Raw genomic sequence first — 19,252 nt, 5'->3', positions numbered from 1 at the left:
TAGTGGCACTAAGCATAATAAGAGTTGCGGTGGTTTCCTGTCTGAGCTTTTAAAATAAAACCTTTGCTATTGTGCGCTTCTTATTATTATTAACAAACAAATTTGGGGCTTGTCAATTACGGGAGAAATGACGGGAGGGCGGCGGGAGATGGTTTCGAAATATGGGAGAACCAGGGAAAAACGGGAGTGTGAAGGCATTGTATCCAAACGTAATGATCTGAGGCACTCCTGCTGAACTTATCGCACTCGCCATTGTCAATGTCTGATACTGAAGATGCGCGCTTCACACATGGCGCATGCGCGTGGCATGACGTTGGTGTTTACATCTAGCTCAGAGCCAGAGATCATACAAAAAGATGAATGACAGATAAATAATGAGAATAATAATAATAACATGAAATAAAGGTTGTTCGCGAGTCTCGAGCCTCGAGTCGAAGTCAAGTCTGAAGTCTTTTGAGGTCGAGTCCAAGTCGAGTCTGAAGTCACAGTTTAGTGAGACTTAAGTGCAACTCGAGTCCGAGTCGCGAGTCCGAGTCCCCAGCTCTGCATTTACACAGAGCAATGAACAATGAAAGAACAAATAGACAAAGCGGCAAAGTTTTCCAGCAAAGTTGTCCAAAAGAACTTTCAAAATACTTCATTAAATTTACCCTAAAGTAGTTGTTTTTAATTATTGTCCTCAGGAAGTCAACTACCAGCAATAGACTACTTATGGGGGACGTATCATGCACTTTTCCAGGTCTATATATATTTATATTCTGTGGTTCCACTGCATGTCTTTTTTTATGATTTTCATTTTAAAACTTCACTGCCTTACAGTGGCTTTATGTAGCCCCTCAGTTCAGCCTCTGTCTGAAACAGGGTGTTTTAGCTCCTGTCTCTTTAAGGCCCCCCCTCTGCTGAGCCCACTCTATTCTGATTGGTTAGGATTAGGGTTAAAATTAAGGCCGCAAAGACTAGTTAATGAACATAAAATTAATCGCCAGCTGTTTTCATTATAGATTAATCATTTTAAGTCGTGTTTAAGAAAACTTGCTTCTCAAATGTGGTAATTAAGACCTCTATGATAGTGAAACAAGACAAGTGGACATCTCTTTGGGCTTTGGGAAACAGCAATCAACATTTTTCACCATTTTCAGACATTTTATAGACCAAGTGATGAATCAAGAGAGTAACAGACAGATTAATTGATGATGAAAATAACTGTTAATCACTAATCTAATTTAATCTCACCAAAACCAGAAAAATCTTGTTTTGTAGTTAGTAAGTGCAGTTAGTGCTACAAGTTTGATGACAATCCATATTTAACAGTAATATTAAATACAATGTAAACTGTAAATGATCAAAAAATAATCAGTTATGGACTTTGTGTTCAGTGATATTTGAATGGAATACAATACCATCATACTATCAATACATAGCTGTGCAATAATGTTGTACCTTTTTGGTGATAGAGAAGCAGCCTTCCTTTCTCCAGCACCAGAGTGAGGCTGTGATCCCGCCATCCCTCTGCGTGGAACAATGTCCCCGAATTCTTCAGGGTTTTAAACTTCAGAGAAATGATCTCCATGGACGTCCGGCTCGGCAGCATACTCAGCCTGTAGACCAGGTTGCTGCTGCCATCAAAGTTTGCCACATCAGAAGCTACATAACAACACAGAACAGGCAACATTCAGTTTTGGATGTTTATAATTAATCAAGCTGAAGTGTGCTGCTTGTGGAGGAATTTCTCATGTATTGATAGTGTCCCTTATTTTTTCTCCTTTTTTAAAAATATATATGAAACACCATTTGGAAACAATATGGCCTATTCTGGCAGTTTTCTTGTGTTTCCCTCCTCTGTGTTACTAGTGCTCCCCTGCCAGTTTCTGTGTGTGTGTGTGTGTGTGTGTGTGTGTGTGTGTGTGTGTGTGTGTGTGTGTGTGTGTGTGTGTGTGTGTGTGTGTGTGTGTGTGTGTGTGTGTTGATGTGGGTGTGGCTTCACTTTCCTGGCTCCCTTCTTCACCTGCACATCTGCTTTCAATCATATTCTCCCTCAGTCAACACACTCACAATCCATCATCTCTCCAGCACATCAACCCCACACTGTTATCCATTTGTCTGCAGATTTTTGTTTCAACCTCAATGGTAGTACATGTTTCCAGGCCAACTTAGTCAGTAAAATCCTTGCGTTAATGGTGCTATTGAATGCTAACCTGTATTTTTTGTGTCCCAGGATCCTCATTCCTGCCTGCCATCCTGCCTGTCTGCCAGCCGCCTCCTAGTTTCCAAGCTCCACCTGCCAACTACGCTTCCCCTCATTCCCCACTCACAGCCATGCACCTCCATTCCCTCTTTCTATCCACCTACTGCCGCCAGATTGCTTTCCCCATCCTCACTGTAAGCCCAGAACTATCCTGTTATAAACATTGTCCCTTAACCAACATCACACTGTCCTGTGTTTGAGTCCTTCCTGAGTTCACAATGGAACAATCTGGCCAACATGGGTCCACCTGATATGGCCAGGCTCTCACCAACCAAAGTGCTATCTTGGACCATCATGATTGGGTTCCCTGAGAAGATTGACACCATTCACATGTTTGTGCATTAGGTGCAGAGCTAGACCCAGGACATGATTAGCCTAGCTTATCATAAAGACTGAAAAAAGGGAAACTTTCTTAATCCAAAAATCTAAAATACAACTTCTTACACCTCAAAATTCACAAATTAATTATCACATATCTTGTTTAGTAAATCTCTACACAAACAGTAATGCAAAAATGACTATTTCTGATATAAGTTGACAGGTTTGGGGCCATAATGCCTATACAGAGACATGTACTGTAGCTATAACTCTGGAAAGAGCCAGGCTACCTGCTGCCCCTGCCTCCAACCTAGACTAACCACCTGAATCCATCTCTGTGCGAAACACACAGACATAAAATGTATTTATTTTTTAATATCACTCTCAGAAATAAGGTTAATAGATTATATGAGTTTTGTTTGTGACACATAAAAATGAATGTAGTTATGATGACCAATATTAGAGTTTTACAGGTAAAATATCTTAAATCTATATTACTGTATCACTGTCTTAATCATGTAAAATAATGAATATTCTTAACATTTTCCCTACTAATATAATAAATGTAAACATTTCAATGAGCACATTAATGCAAATAAAAAGTTTTTGAGGTGCACAAGCTAAAACTGCCACAGACAGAAACACTTACTGTATCGACATCCATATATTTCCAGTCTAAGTCCAATCCGCCCAGTAGGGTTCCAGTCCAGAGGGATCAGGCGGAGGTAGCGAGCTATCACCGGTTGTTGAAGTTTGTACTGGACCACGGTGTCAGCGTTACTGTTACCTGAAAAAGCCTGAAACAACAGAGCAACACATTAGGTGTACAGCTCTGACAGCAAACCATGTAATAGTCTGTAATGAATAGTTCCTCCAGCAAGGAAATAGGATCTCTTTTTTTGTACTTTGATGCTCATAATCAAGCTGTCTCCTTCATGATCTTTTGAAGTTTCATGGCCAGTCTAGAGGCAAAAAGTTACAATCTTTGAACTTCATATAGATGAAAAGTGTGATGCAGCCTTCTTAAAGGGGACTTATTATGGTTTTCCTTATTCTCAGTCATATATATATAATTTTACAATGTGGATTGTTCATATTAATTGTGACCTATGTTTCAAATAATGAAGTGAACATATACAGACATTATCTCTGTGAGCAAAAAGCACCAGCTTCAGACTGCTCTGAATGCTCATCTTCCAACTGTGATGGTCACAGCAACACATTTTAATATCCACCCTGCTCACTTTTCACTTTAGTTTGCTTATCTACCCTGGTTAATTTCATTAGCAGACTACCACACCGAACACTTAACATTAAACACTTGACAATAGTTTGACTTGGAATTAGTTTATTTACTTTGAGCCTTACATTTTTAGATGAAGTGCACACATTTTGACAATGTGGGGTTCTGCACAATTTTCTGTTTCATTAATAATTATATTTCTTTGTTTTTGAGTTACCATGGTTGGGAGAGGACTCTTCCTGGTTTGAGCAAAAGGTGTAGCTAAGGGCTGAGGACTCTTAAATCCTGGAGAAAGCTCAGGCCAAACCATGTGCTGCTGTGTCATGGGGGGGATTTGGGTTTAGTTAGTATGCCTTGTGTGTTATTTTGTTTGGCCAAGTCAGTATGTGTTCCCTTATGTCATTATCTCAAGTAATTTCTGTTCAGTTCAGGTCTCATTTCTTTGTTGTTATATTGAGTGTAGTTATCTTTTGTTGACCTCTTTTATAGGCCTATTTATTAGGTTTGTCTTGGGTTTGTAAAAGTATTTGCTTTCTTTTGGGTAAATAAAACCCTATTTCTAATTTGCACTCCTCTCTCCTCATTACCTGCTTGGTCCCTAACATCAACATTTTTTTCTACTTCATATAGTCATCTGCTCTACGCACAGTACACAAATTTACTGTTCTGCTCTGCTAATATAGCATTTTTCCATTGTTTTGGGGCTAGTTACGCTGAGCCATGACTCTATTACACAGCCCAGTTAGTCAAATAAGTAGTTTAGCTGTTTGAGGTGTGCTGGTCGTCTGCAGCTCTTTATCAAGCATCATCATCAATGTGGCTGTTTCTGCTTGTACTTTTCCTCCTTGCATTAGTCAATCATCCACTGAACAAACAGCTCCAAATATATACATATGTTGTTTTGGCACTGATAAAGCTCTGCTAATTCGGTGAGAAACACATTTCATTCACTGTAAATTCTTCACAATTAAAGTCATTAGCAGTAAAGCAGAACATGTTGGGTGTGCATCAGCTTTCATAAATCTAGCCAATCACAACAGGGTGCTCATTAGGAGGGAGGGGGGCTTAAAGAGACAGGAGCTAAAACGCCCTGTTTCAGACAGAGGCTGAACTGAGGGGTTGCATAAAGGTCCAGTATAACATATATACAGAGATTGTTGAGCTCTGAATCATGTAGAGCTATTCTAGTGGAGTCCCAGAATAAAAAATATATAGAGCTCAAATTGTGCATAATAGGTCCCATTTATTCAAAGTGTCCTAAACTGCAGCACTAGTCCACGTTTGAGTTTGCGGCGGAGTGTTTAGGAAAAACTCTCAGCAACCTTTCTCATCCCGAAATAGACTTTCTGCATTTTCAAGCTGTGAGCTCACAGAGGCCATTGATCCTAACTGCTGATAATGTCTCTCCCTCTCTCTGTTCAGTGATCAATAACTCTGGGATCTATTCTGTCTCCGTACCAAAAGACTAATGGCTTCTATTTTCCCAATCAGCTCCCGGTGGGAATCCAAGGGGATTCTGTGGTTGACAGGCACACTCAGAGCAACACTTGTATTAACATATGTAGGGGAAAAAATAACCAAGTTGCATTTGTGGTTATATGTAGATGTGTTCAAGTGCATGTACTCCCTACTTGGGAAGCTGAGTGTGTAACATTGTATGTTTGTGTGTCTGCTGAGTGTGTACTGATGTGGCTACGTGAGTGAAATTGGCTTCCCTGGAGCTGCATAATTGTGATCTCAGTGCCATCTTCAGTGCTCTGAAGGGCTGAGCCGACTGGGCAACAGAGCGTTAAGCTCAACAAATGGCTCTGTTTCCCGCTGAGGAGGCTGAGAAGAGCGGCATCTCATTTACTTGCCGAGCATCTTTTGAAATATGAGTAGCCTCTGACAAGCTTTCAGTCAAGGAGGGTGAGAGAAGAAAGAGAAGGGGCATGAGAATGAATCAGAGAGAAACTGTGGTGGAAGAGGTATTCAGATCCTTTATGTAAGTACAAATGCAGCAACATAAAAATACTTCATCAACAGCTAAAGGTCCAGCACTCAAAATTATACTTCAAGTTTTCATCCTTCAGATTTTCAAGAAATGTAATGGATACATTTTCAATAAATCTTTATGTAAGTAAAATGCAGCAACGTAAGCTCCAGCCTTCAAATTCTACTTCAAGTTTTCATCCTTCAGATGTTCAAGAAATCAAACCCTGTTTTTGTTACTATTTATGGTATATTTTCTGTAATAGCCACTCTATATCTTTACATTCAACAATTATCTATCTATAGCAAGGAATTTGCCTTTGTGCTGCAGTTCGTAGCAGTCAGAAATATACACAAAATGAAATAATATAAAAAGGGAAAGAATGAAAAGATTTCTTAGTAAGTAAATATATATTCAAAGCGAGAAGCGCTGCTACAGGTTTGAATTTCAAATTGAAGATAATTATTTTTTATATTAATGTGCAAGGTCTGTGGGTGGGATAGAGTCCAATGGGTGTCCCGGGCCTTGCTGATAAGGCCAGCTGCAGACAGGAAGAAACTGTCCTTATTCTTGTCATTTTTTATGGTGAAGCAGTCACAGGAAACGCAGTGTATTTATCACAGCAGTTATTGCTGACGGCTATCCATTACCAAAAAAATGCTATTGTGGGTCAATTTTAAATATAGCAGGGAGTAATGAAACAAGTTTAGGTCAAGACTCCTCAGCAAGGTAGCAAACTTAACTGTGCCCTGCTATTGTGCTGAAAACTACTTGCACCGTGTGTAGTATGAAACGCAATGTGAGTTTGTTTGGCTGCATAGTAAACAAATACACCAGTTTCTCTTCTGTGAAAGTAGCTGCTGAAGGAGTGTTTGCTTGAGTACTAAACCACACATGCTGTGTCACAGGCCTCTTCAAATCGACCAGGACTAAAATCTTAAAGATCCCAACAAGAGTAAAGCAATGTTGTCAGTTTCAGGTCTGTTTCACCTGCTGACCACACCCAGGAGTAATGACGGGTGTGTATGAAAAGCGAAAGTGTGCTCTGTTACACCTGGAACCACACCCAGCAGTGATTTAATTTGGTCCTGGAGCACACCTGTACATCACTGCAACAAGGTAAGAAGTTAAACCAGTGGATGTCAGCAGAAACAAGATTTATGTATGAAGTATGAAAAGTAGAAGTGCTGACTGTACAGAAAAATGCCCCCTGTGATTGATACTAGTATATGACATTATCGGATTGTTAAGAGCATTTTACTCTTGTAGCTTGTTGAGGTGCATAGTTTTAACTAATGAAGAGAAGCCTGCAAGCTGCGACCAAACAAATTTCCCATTGTTGGATAATACAATTGATCTGAATCTGAGCTAGTTCAGGTAGTCATGTCCAGCTGCACTGCTGCATACACATGTGACATGCCCCACTCTCCATATCATCTACCACACACATCTTTCCAATCCCAATTTCTCTCTCTCTGCTATACCAATGCCACTGCTTCTCTGCACCACATATTGCTGCCTGTTAATTACCCCCCACAAGTCTGGTATCCACCTGCAAGCTTTGGCATGGGAGAAGATAGTTACTCATCACTCCCCAGTGTGTTTGTGCAAATGTATTCTGCAGGGGGTGATTAGGTTGGAGGCTAGATGGGAAACTGTAACTATGGCTCTCAACCTAAGGGTATGAAGGGTGATATCATTAATCTGGGGTTTCATGAGATGAATAGTGGGGTATAAAAGAATAGAAATAAACTAGTTTTGTTGCACATGTCCTTTTTTTGTCCTTTCCTCTACTCTAGCAGATGTTTAAATTAAACCATAAAAGTCTGGAGGGGAGTTGCCTCTGTCTTTGTCTTTGAAAAAATATTACATCAAATAAATCAATGTTTTATAGATACATTCCTAATCTGAAAACTAACTATTAACTATACCCATCAAATAAGTACCTCATAATCGTTTTGTACAGTACTTAAGTCAATCTACTATGATACTATCCACCAATGGATAGCAAAATGTTAGAAGAAAGAGAAGAAAGATGGAGCATCTAAGTTAAGAAGTCAGTGAGGAGCAGTGATAGTTACAGATGTTTTTGCAGTCAAATGTCCTCCTTAACCGACAGACTAAGCTGCCATGACTAATATATGGAGCTTTAAAAACACTCTGAAAGCTAATCTGGGTTCACCACCTTTCAAGCTGGGTGTCAAATCAACAAGTTTTTAAGCTGTGAGAAGTCATACCACGCTCTCCCTCTTTTTAGCAATGACTCCCGGGCTTCAGAGAGTTTGAATTCTTCACTGTGAGAAAATGGTAATCTGTCAAACTCAAATCAAAAGCTGTTCTCTGGGTTGGGCTGTTGTAACAAGAAGGGTGTACTGTCTTCTATAAAGGAGGGAAGAGATGCTGAGCTGTCTCTGAATCATATCTAATATTGTTCAATCAACAGAGGCTAACACAGCTTCCAGTCATTCTGACATACAGCACTGAAGTTTGCTCAGTCTTGATCATTCTGCAATTTAGTATTGTTTTTTCTTCACTGAAACATGGCATCAGTACTAGTCTAAAAAAATCTATATAATGCTGGAAAATAATGATTTCTAGAGTGAAACATAAATTGAGGAAGATATAAGGAGATGAGAGGAAAGTCATTCAGCTGTGAATTTCCTCCCAGTCTACAGGGACGACTTCATACATGAGCTTTGAGTATTAGTTGCACTACAAAATCTTTAAGTCACCATATGATCTCAGCCGGCTGATGTTTTACTGCCGATTTCTCGTTCACATTTACATTTTAAGGCTCTGAGCTGACACTCTTATCAAGTCTGGCTCACAATGCCTGAGCTAGCAAGTCTTTAGTTATTTGCTCCAAGACTGTTGATGGACACCTTCAACGCTGCAGGAATCAAAGCTGTGACTTTCTGTACACCAGGCAAGCTTTCTAACAACAGCACCAACCTCCTGTCAGCAGAGGTTAAACTGTCTGACAGCAGCTCCATGCAGTCGACAGAGCCATGCCCAGGTTCCTTTCATTATTCCATCCATTATTAATAGAGAGTGAAAGGCTCCTGGTGAGCAGGCTTGCCGCTGCAGGCAGTACCAGTCCCCACAGATAATGTAAATTATGTCTATGACAGTGAGGCCAACTGTTTTAACTTCAATGAACTTTAGTTTCGAGTTCTCCAAAGTTGTGTTTCTAAGCTGTCAAAATATACAGTATTGTGTAAAACAAATGTTAATATGTATGTTTTAATCCAAGTAAAAAAAATAAATGGTGTACACTTTGACATTTATTACAGAATTGCTTGGATAAATGTCCCACAGGAAACCTTTTTTTAAATAAATTTTGTTTAGAGATTTTAAGTTGCATGAGCTACTTACTTTAAAAACCGAATTAAATTTAAATAAAAAAATGAACCAGACAAAAAATATGTGTGTTTTCAATCTGAGGGTTGATAAAAGTAATTGTTTGACCTTATTGTAATTGTATGAATAAAAACTATTTTTTACTATAAACTTACCACTATGCATTGCCCTTATTGTTTATGTGTTTAGCATTACTGACCCATCAGCTAACTAACATGTGTTTTTCTATCAGTGATAATGGAAAATCATATTTTGGAGTTGAATCCACGTTGCATTGAAAAGTTGTCCATTTCAAACATTTGTGGTTTGGAGTCAGTATATTTCCTTTTTCACTGACGCAAGGCCCCATTTCACCAGATATGCAAGTTTAAATTTTCTCCTAATTTTTCTTCCTATTTTCACCAATCTTTTCCTCACCTATCAATATTAACAGATTTCAACAATCAAAACAAATGCCACACTTGTTACACAGAATCTACACATTTATCTATAATTTGCAAGCGACAGTCATTTACGAAATATGAATCTGCCACTTTTTGTGATCTCTGTGTAAGCAAATTGGTTTTGTGGAACAGGTACTTGTTTTCCATTTACCACTTATTTGATGTTGGTGTAATTACCCCTAAACTGTCTTCCTGCCGGTGCTGTCTCCAGTTGTGACCCGTGTCACTGAACATCAACAGGTAAGCCGTCAGCCAATCAGAGCTGCCATAGCGTCCCTGTGTGGCAACAGCAGTGACTTGAGTCCTCCTGCCCAGGTCCACCTCCAACCACTGGTATCGGTCAGAGACGAGAGGAGACCAACCTCCAGCCCCTGCAGAGAACACAAACAATCAGTTTTCACTTCATATAACAATACTGTGTGTGTGTGTGTGTGTGTGTGTGTGTGTGTGTGTGTGTGTGTGTGTGTGTGTGTGTGTGTGTGTGTGTGTGTGTGTGTGTGTGACGGAGAGATACAGATGCTGGCAGAGATAAAAGAAGAGAGCGAGGCTCAAGAGACAAACTGTGGAAGTGAAATGTGATTTATTACATTTTAATCTACTTGAAATTAAACTTTAAATCTGTGGATTTATAGTCTGGAGTAGGTACTCCGTGCTAAAACTGTAAAGCTGGGCAATAATAAATCTCACAGTTTGGATATGAATGCAAACAGCTTGCTTATATGTTTGAGAAATGTGTTTAGTGGTGAGGTATTTGCATACGACAGGAATGCCAAAGATAAAGGTTAAGGTACTAGAAGGTATAGCAGCTAAAGCTCTGTGTCTGCAGCTACCGGCAGTCAGCACATATAGAGGAAGCTCTGCTTTTAAGTTGATAAGTTGCAAAATATAGTATAAATATAGTTTATGCTGCTACTGGCTTTGATTTAAGTCCACTTATTCACTCATGCAGTTAAAACCCTGTGATATGCCAAACACTTCATCTGGTTTGGTAATGATAAATAATAAATCCTCATAATTAAAGACATAAAGAAGGATATATCCCAGTCACAGACACCTGAAGGAAATGAATCAGACTGTGCAGCAGTGGGATGGTATTTAAAGCAATGTGATGACGCTTCACAATAGGTGTCACGATATGTGCTGCCATTTAATGTATCTGCTTTGGTTATTATGGGACCACCAAGGTGACAACACTGTTGCAGTGTGGAATATGCCATTAAACTATTTGATAGTTCATTCACTCAGCATTTCCACTCTGATATGATCTAAATCACTGAGCTGAAGCTTTGGTCTTTTCAACAGAGATTTGCAGAGCTGATGTCCATCCGATGTTCTTCAGGGTAATGTGCTCTCTTTCTGTCCTGGCAACAGCTGTTGCAACAGCTGGAGGGGACATCCAGGGAGGTATGAGATTATCTCACACTGTGTTCATAAATAAATAAAAAGTTGGTATCAGCACTGTGGGATGTCTGTCATGGCAATGGCAAACTCATAGAAAATATGACAAAGTAATTTTTTTAAGTTTGATACCACTGCATGTAAATAATCTGTTTGTATAAAGTGCAATGTGACATTTCAGTTCAATTTAAAATGTTTAAAATGTATTCCACATTGCTTCTGGGATACATTTTCCAAGTAGGGAACAGGAATGATTCAACCACGCAAAAAGACAAAGGTGTTTTACTATCTGCAGCAGACAATGCTAAGTACTTAACACCTTTTTTCATTCCTATTATGGTGGTTCACGGCAAATATATGAAGAAAAAAAACCTTCAGCTTCAGCAGCAGACACAGTACACAACTCTTTATGTGAAAAAGTATAAGGATACATGATCAAGGACAGGTTTCATCATATTGCTGGGTGGTTTATCATTGTCGCTCATCTTGTAAGAGTATAGTGCCAAAGATCATATACCGATTAGCCAAAAACATAAAAACCACTGACTGGTGAAGTGAATAACATTGATCTTCTTATGGCACCTGTCAAGTGCTGGGATATATTACACAGCAAGTGAACAGTCAGTTCTTGAAGTTGATGTGTTGGAAGCAGGAAAAATGTAAGGATCGACATTTGTGATGGCTGGATGATTGTGCCAGAGAATCACCAAAACGGCAGGTCTTGTGCGGTCTTCCCAGGATTCACTGGTCAGTACCTACCAAAAGTTGTCCAAGGAAGGTTTAAATAGACTTTCACTTGGATTTTAGGACACTCAGCATGCCTGTTTTCCTGCTTCATGAAGAGAGTTTAAAATAAACAAGAACCTGTTGCTATGAGCTGAACGTATTAATGACCTGAGGTGCACCATGGTTCATTAAAGGTGTAGAAGACAAGAAGTGGGAATACATTAAACTGTTTATGCTAAAAAAAAAAACTTTAATGACCTAGCAATTCTACTTAATTTTCACATTTTAATATATATATTTCTGGATACATTCTAATAAAAAAAATATAATAAGCTCCAGTTATACATTATCTTGCTTATGCCCAGTAATTATCCTGAGCTTAAGTTTCTAATTTAACCTTTTGGTATGGTCAACCTTTTTAAAACTGAGCTAAAAGTGCGTGGTATTTAAAACTGATAGATCAGCAAAAAGCCATGAAAGTAAAAAGGGCTCGATTTGAACACAGAAAGGTGTAGTGTTTTCACATAAATCTCACTGAGTGGTCCGGTGCTAAGTGGGAAACATGGCCTGAATATCAACCCTCCTGTATTTACACAATCTGAACTCTCTCCTGTGTCATGACCAGAGAACCCGTTAGTTTGATGTGTCTTAATTAGAAAATGTATAACTTGTTGCAGAAAGGATCGGAGAAAGAAAAGACAGAAAGACAATTGTGCCTTACAGTTGTTGCTTATTTACAATTGCTTACAAGCATAAACCTACAGTATACTTACGTTATGGCTGTGGACTTGTGCATTTCTCTGTGTGTTTTTCTCTCCTGTGTTACTCAGGCTTCCACCCTTCCCCTTCCTACTCCTGCAGTGGGTGGTGGATCACACCAGTGATCAATTATGATATCAAGGTCTGGAGCTTAAAAGCTTGAGGAGAGCTCTAGATGGGTCCAGTGGGCCAGTTGGCAGCCTTTGTACTGTATGACTGTTAACCATACCCGAGTGGTTGTGCACTGGGATCAGTAGGTTTACTCAATTTTTGAAGGGAGGATGATGATTGTTGTTGGCTTTGGTCTAACTAAATTTAACTTTGTAATACGTAGACTGGTCTCCTCCTTTTGAAGAGGAAATTCGCTCTCCATCAATGTAATTCCAAATTTACGTGAATCAATTTTTAATTTCGTTCACACATTCATTTTCCCCTCCTCATTTTCCCCTTATCCCACATTTTCAGGGACGTGACATCTTCAAACTTTTTCTAAACTCAGCTTGGCAGCCTTATCCACCGCTGGCAGACTTCAGCTGAGATTTCTCTGCAGCTGGCATGGAGGGACATTAGGTCATGTGGCTGACGCTTCCCACCTCCAGACAGAAAAAAAATTCCTCACTGGGATTGAGGAAAAGCAAGTAGGGGGGAAGAAAAGGGAAACCGTCTTGGATGGGCTGCAAACCAGTTTGTGATTGCATGTGAACGACTGAATGCGTTATGCCATCTTTATATACAGTCGATGGCAGCAACCCACATTAGGGGAGAGTGGGGTAAGATGAGTCCAAGAAAAATGGTACAGAAGTAGAATGAAAACATCTACATTTATTTCAGGATGTCTCCTATCACATGTAAGAATACATCTATGAAAAAGGGGCCTGAAAATAAATTGACTTTTCAAAAGAAAAAAAGTGTTTCTGTGGCTCACGTTGCCCCATTTTAGGGGTAAATTGATCTGAGGTTAGGGGTAAGTTGAGTCATCTGGTGATAAACTGGCCACCTGACTTTTTAAGAGCTGAATAATCAAGAGCAATTATTTAATATTTCTTTCACCAAGGTTGCATGTGAATATCATGTTGCTCAAGACTTTAGAGGTCGAAGTTGCTTCTTCAACTGATCACTCAGTGGGGAAAAATGCCTCATTAACTGTGCATTACTGTAATGTGTCAGACAGAGAGGAATTTTAAAAGGTTTTATCAGGGTTTATTTTATGTATTATACACAGTTAAAAGTTTCTGCTCCATTAAAGCAGTTTTTATCAGTTTTCCTCATCTTATGAGAGTCCTTTGTGGTGTGATTGATTTACTTCTAGTCTCTAATTTAATCTTTTCAGATGATCTTTGTATGATGTTTTATTTATGTTAAAGGTCACCTTCATATTCATTTTGGGACAGCTTAGATTGTATTTGTTTTGTGTTTAGGAGTTTGGAAAATGTGACTACAGATTGGACAAAAGAATATTAGCAATTGTTAAAAAGCAACAACAACAACAACAACAACAACTGTAATACAGTAGCTAACCTTTGCAACAAGGACATTGCCAAAACTCATCCAGCTGCAATCTCATTTCTACTTTGGATGCTGCTGGCATTCACTACTCAAAGGACTGTGTGTTTGCATGTGTGTGTGTGTGCGTGTGTGTGGATGTGTGAGAGAGAGAGAGAGAGAGAGAGAGAGAGAGAGAGAGAGTGAGAGAGGGAAACAGAGACAGAGTGAAGGGAGAGCAATGGCAGAACCTGATTATGAAGAAACATTGGAGGTGATGGAAAAGGCTGCTACAAGATAACGACACTTTGAATACTGAGAAGGGCGTGTGTGTGTGTGTGTGTGTGTGTGTGTGTGTGTGTGTGTATATGGTTGAGAGAAAGTGCTGAGTCAGGCCAAAGCAAACACGTGGTGCCCAAACAGCAGATGGAGGGATTTCTCCTCCAAAGAGCACACACACATACACGCATATCAGATCATGGTCACTTATGAGGACATTACATTGACTTACATTTATTTCCTGGAGACTTATCCTAACTTTTGTCTGCAAGCTATTCCCAATTAACCAGTCCTTAGTCTGAATTTGTTCCCAAAAGTAGTCTATGGCAGACCACACACACATACACACAGTCACACATGATACAAACAACCAGTTTAAAGAGCAATTTAGATTGTGTTGCCAAGGTGATGTCATGCTGACACAAGGCCAATACAAATCAATATCATAACACTTTAGACACGCAGTATGAAGTGGACACATACAGCTTCCCATTATCAAACTAACCACATCTATTATAAAGCTACAATTATTCAGGGTTTCCCATACTTTCATTTATACACACATATTGATTTCCTGTTCTGCTGCTCTCGCTTGCTCTTTTTCACACAAACACATGTCAACAGACTCGTCTATGAACAGCATGATGTTACACACTTCAGTACAGTAGGTGGCAGCATGCACCTTCAACGCTGGTTTGTAGTCCGCTAGTAACACCAAAGAAGAAGAAGAAGAAGGAAAAAGAAAAGTATGTATATATGTGCTTTTCATTCAGCTAATGTGGCTTAGGGCTGTCACTTTTTATTTGATATTGGAACTATAATTAACCTTATCGAATCTTAAAATGTGACACGTAGCACATTTGTTTTTATTTTGTTGTTTGCCATCTCATGCAGCAGTGGGCTAGTATGCCCTCTCTTGACCCTTCGGTGAATTAAGCAAATTATATGTTTTGTTTCGAAAATGGAAGACACGCAGAGCAGGCGCCTTGAGCGGATAATTGCGACTCCAAGTCATCTGAAAAGCAGATGGAAATATTGTGGGTTCTACGCTGTGAATGGTTAGGTATTCACGCCCTGTCTGTGTGTGTAAAGTAATGTTAATTCATCTGAAGCAGTGGTTTTCAAAGTGGGGGCCGCGGCCCCCTGGGGGGCCGCCAGGGGGCGCTAGGGGGGCCTCAGGAAATCAGAGGGAAGATGACAAAAAAGTGCAAATATGAAAAAAAAATTAAAATAATATATTTTTAAAAGAAATATAAAAGAAATATTCGAATTATTTTAAAATCATTATTATAAATATAACTTATAATATAAAATTGTCATTCGTGACGTCATGAGGTGATTGTTGTTGACCGTTGATCAATGTTTCTTGGGGTTTTTTTAATTCTTTGTGGTAAATGAAAGTAGTTTGTATGTTTATATTTCATTGTAAAGAGACTCTTAAGCGGTTTTGATCTATTTATAAATAAGTGAGGAAGGGTTAGAGTCATATATGTTTTTTATTTGATTGTATTCCTTTTTTGTTATTACATCTTATTTTTTTGTTCTTGAAATCTAAAATTTAAATAATAATTGAATATTGAATAAAAATAAGGAAATCATTCTAAAAGTCTCTCCACATTTTGTCAGTGGGTTTGCCAAGGGGGTCCCCGGGCAGAGGCTAATGCTGTTTAGGGGGCCTTGGCATGGAAAAGTTTGGGAACCCCTGATCTGAAGCACTAATTTAGCAGTTTCTGGCCAGTAAAAACATGACGCTTCACTTTACATTTAGACAAACATGGCAGATCAAATGAACGAATGATACACGGACCTTGAAACTGCGTTACACTGGGTTGTTTTTTTGGGGGGGGGCGGGGGAGGTTTGCAGATATTGGAATACATTTGACGAATTGCATGACATTTGGTATTTCTTCTAACTTGATTTTTGACAAAAGTGAGAGTCCTCATGTGGCTCCTCCTGTCTTCCTTCACTCATCTCTCCGGTCCTCCCAATGAGGATGTGAGAAAAGGGGGAATTTAATTCATCAAATGAGACATCCTCGCTCATTTCGGTGTCATTTTGAGGAGACGACTATGATGCCCAGCATCTAAACTGTCAAGTAAGTAGAAATCATCTATCAATATATCATATAGAAAAATATTACGATATTAAAAGTTTAAACTCTTCATTTTAAACTTAAAATGAATGTACATTAATTAACACTCAACACTGTTACTGTTAATCATGTGTACGTAGTGGTAACTGGGAGGAAAACACCTGATAACTGCTCCAATTTTTATAATTTGGTTATAGATCTAAAGCAGCATCTGGCTCTCACAGAATGAGATACAAATATCTTTTTAAATGCATTAATTACTGAAAGAACAGAACTGACGTAAAGGAACAATAAAAACAGCTCTATCCTGCATAACATGTTTTTAAAAATGTGGTGTCATGTCCTCCTGATGGAGCTGAGACATTGAGATAGAAAAGAAGAAAGGAGAATCCTTTTGGTTCATGTTTTTATGACGATTCATGATTCAGTTATTCATATTTTAAGAATAAATAGGGAAAGCTGCTGTTGGTGCCGTCATTCAACAGGTATTTTTCCTGATCTTACAATGATGTATACAGTGACACATATTAATATTACTACATTAAAGCTGTTTCCACAACACGTCTTACATAAAACGACAACACAATTGTTGGTAACAAAGTACTTGGCAATTAAAATATTTGCTGTGGAGCACCTCATGTGCGGTATCATTATTAATCACACTAATTCTGTGGAAAACACTGTTATTGTAGTATCATAACCCACTATGAACCTCATTAGGATTACACGCTGTTGACACAATGCCTCTTGATGAACCATGATAGCTGCATGCAGCCACAGTTGGAAATTGAAATTCAGTTGGTAGAAAGTAAAATACATCAGTAACTACAGTACAGTTGCCACTAAGGAAGAAAAAAATACAAAATAAAAAGCAGAAATATGAACAAAAATGGCCTCCAAATCCCAAAATGCAGAAAATAAAATACTATAGCACATACAAAAACAAAAAGGTATGTGACATTACCTGACTCACACCTGATTCACACACCACTGATTCACTTGTGAACCTGTTACCCTCCTCGTAGTAAACACCAGCTCATTTGCACCAACACTTCACTCAATAACCTTCCTCGTTACAGTTTTTGAGCTTACTGTTTGCTGCCTGTCGTGTTTTGTGAACCCTGCCTGCCTTTTTCAACTTGGTTACGTGTTTTAATTGCCTACCTGTTACCGATCTCTGCCTGCAGTTTGACAAAGTTTTACAAACAATATATGTTCTAATCCAGGCTAGTGATAATGAAGGCTCTTCATCTTCCATCAATCCAACATTTCTTTTTTTGTGTGTGTTAGTGTAATGAGCAGCAATTGTCTCACAGGGTGTCACTACAGAGTTTTAAGGTTTTTATTTCTAAAACTCAGTTCTAGAGCTGCAAATTACAATTATTTTCATTTCTCATTAATCTGCCAATAATTTTCTTAGGTAATTGATTCATTTTGTCTCTAAAACTGCAGGAAGCTGTGAAAAATGTCAATCCCAGTTTCCCAGACTCCAAGGTACCATCTGTAAATGTCTTGTTTTGTTCTACCGAAAGTCCAAAACCCTGAGAGATTTAATTTACTATCAAGTAGAAGCACATCTGAGAACCTGGAACCAGTGAATTTTTAACATTGTGGCTTGAAAAAACCAACTGATAGATTATCACAATAGATTAGAGATTAACTTCTGTTTATCAAATATTTGACTAATCATTGAAGCTCTACTCATTTGATGATAAAATGTATGCAAATTATGCACCTACAAATGTGTATATACTATATAAACAGTACCAGTCAAAAATGTGGACACACTTTCCCATTCATTTGAAATAATACCCAAATACCTTGGGCATATTATTTAACTCATACTCCAGGTGACACAGGATATTTAAGCAGGATATGTGAGGAGTGAGTGTTCAAAACTTAACAAAGGCTGTAGTAATAATAATAATGATAATAATAATAATAATGCATTTTATTTAAAGGCGCTGTTAGGGAATTTTCCATAACTAATATGCACTGGGTCAAACTAGGCTTTGCGGTCATAGCAAGGCCACACCAAATATTGGGTTTAGACACTGTCTCCTCTTGAGATAGTGGTAAGCAGTGAGGCTGCTCCTTTTGGGGAAAACAGGAGGCATTATGATAGTGTTGCTATAGCAGCCAAGGTCAGATATGTCTTTGACTGTTTTCCCTGAATGGGGTAAAGGTAACTGGAGTCAGAGGTTTGATAAAGTGTTGGATGTAGGACAAAGGTCCTGAGTGAGGTCTAAGCAATGTTTTGGCTATAGACCAGTAGACTAAATTCTGTATATTGTAGATATGTTGGATCTGCCCATATTTGGGCATGGCTCAACCTTGGGCATTATCTGTGTGGTTTAAAGTCTATCCCCGGAGGACAGAAACTTCAGAATTGAAGGGAGCATCAGAACATAACGTGTACTGATCATTTGCTCATTTCTCCTTGATGAAGTAAATAAACCTTTTCAATGCAAGACATCCTGGACTCCTGTCTACTCTCTCCATTGATGTATGGGCTGCATAATTAAAATCATTATCAGGCACCTTTCAAAGCACTCAAGGACACCTTACAAGGCACATAAAACATGACAACAGTACATCAAACAATAAAAATCAGGTAACATTTAGTGCAAAGATAAATAATTAAATATGAATGTGACAATAAAGTGCATCAGTAAATAAACAAGTACGTGATTGCATAGTTAGTGTGAGACAGAGTATGCCACTCTGAATAGGTGCGTTTTCAGGCGGGATTTAAAGGTGGAAACGTGGAAAGTGCAAATGTCTGGTGGGAGAGAGTTCCAAAGGCGGGGGGCAGATCGGCTGAAAGCTCTTGACCCCATGGTAGTTAAGTTGGCAGATGAGGCAAAGAGCTGGTTGGCAGAGGAGGATCGGAGAGTTCGGGAGGGTGTGTAGATGTGAATCAGTTCCGAGAGA

General features: G+C 38.9%; 1 protein-coding gene across 1 annotated transcript in view; it reads right to left on the bottom strand.

The window, feature by feature from the left end:
* Positions 1-9,830, bottom strand: part of LOC133984537 (contactin-associated protein-like 4) — a 62,442-nt gene extending 52,612 nt beyond the window's left edge. Inside the window, exons 1-3 of the mRNA XM_062423936.1 lie at positions 9,759-9,830; positions 3,213-3,360; positions 1,441-1,644 (exon numbers count right to left, since the gene is read on the bottom strand). Of these exons, the coding sequence (XP_062279920.1) occupies positions 1,441-1,644; positions 3,213-3,360; positions 9,759-9,815 (409 nt within the window). The 5' untranslated portion in view covers positions 9,816-9,830. The remainder of the gene's footprint in view (positions 1-1,440; positions 1,645-3,212; positions 3,361-9,758) is intronic.
* Positions 9,831-19,252: the final 9,422 nt, after the last annotated feature.

The sequence above is a fragment of the Scomber scombrus genome, chromosome 8 (assembly GCF_963691925.1).
Source record: "Scomber scombrus chromosome 8, fScoSco1.1, whole genome shotgun sequence".
In the NCBI taxonomy this organism is placed as follows: Eukaryota; Metazoa; Chordata; class Actinopteri; order Scombriformes; family Scombridae; genus Scomber; species Scomber scombrus.
Note: the sequence above shows the minus strand (reverse complement) of the source record. Positions and strands in the feature narration are given on the sequence as shown.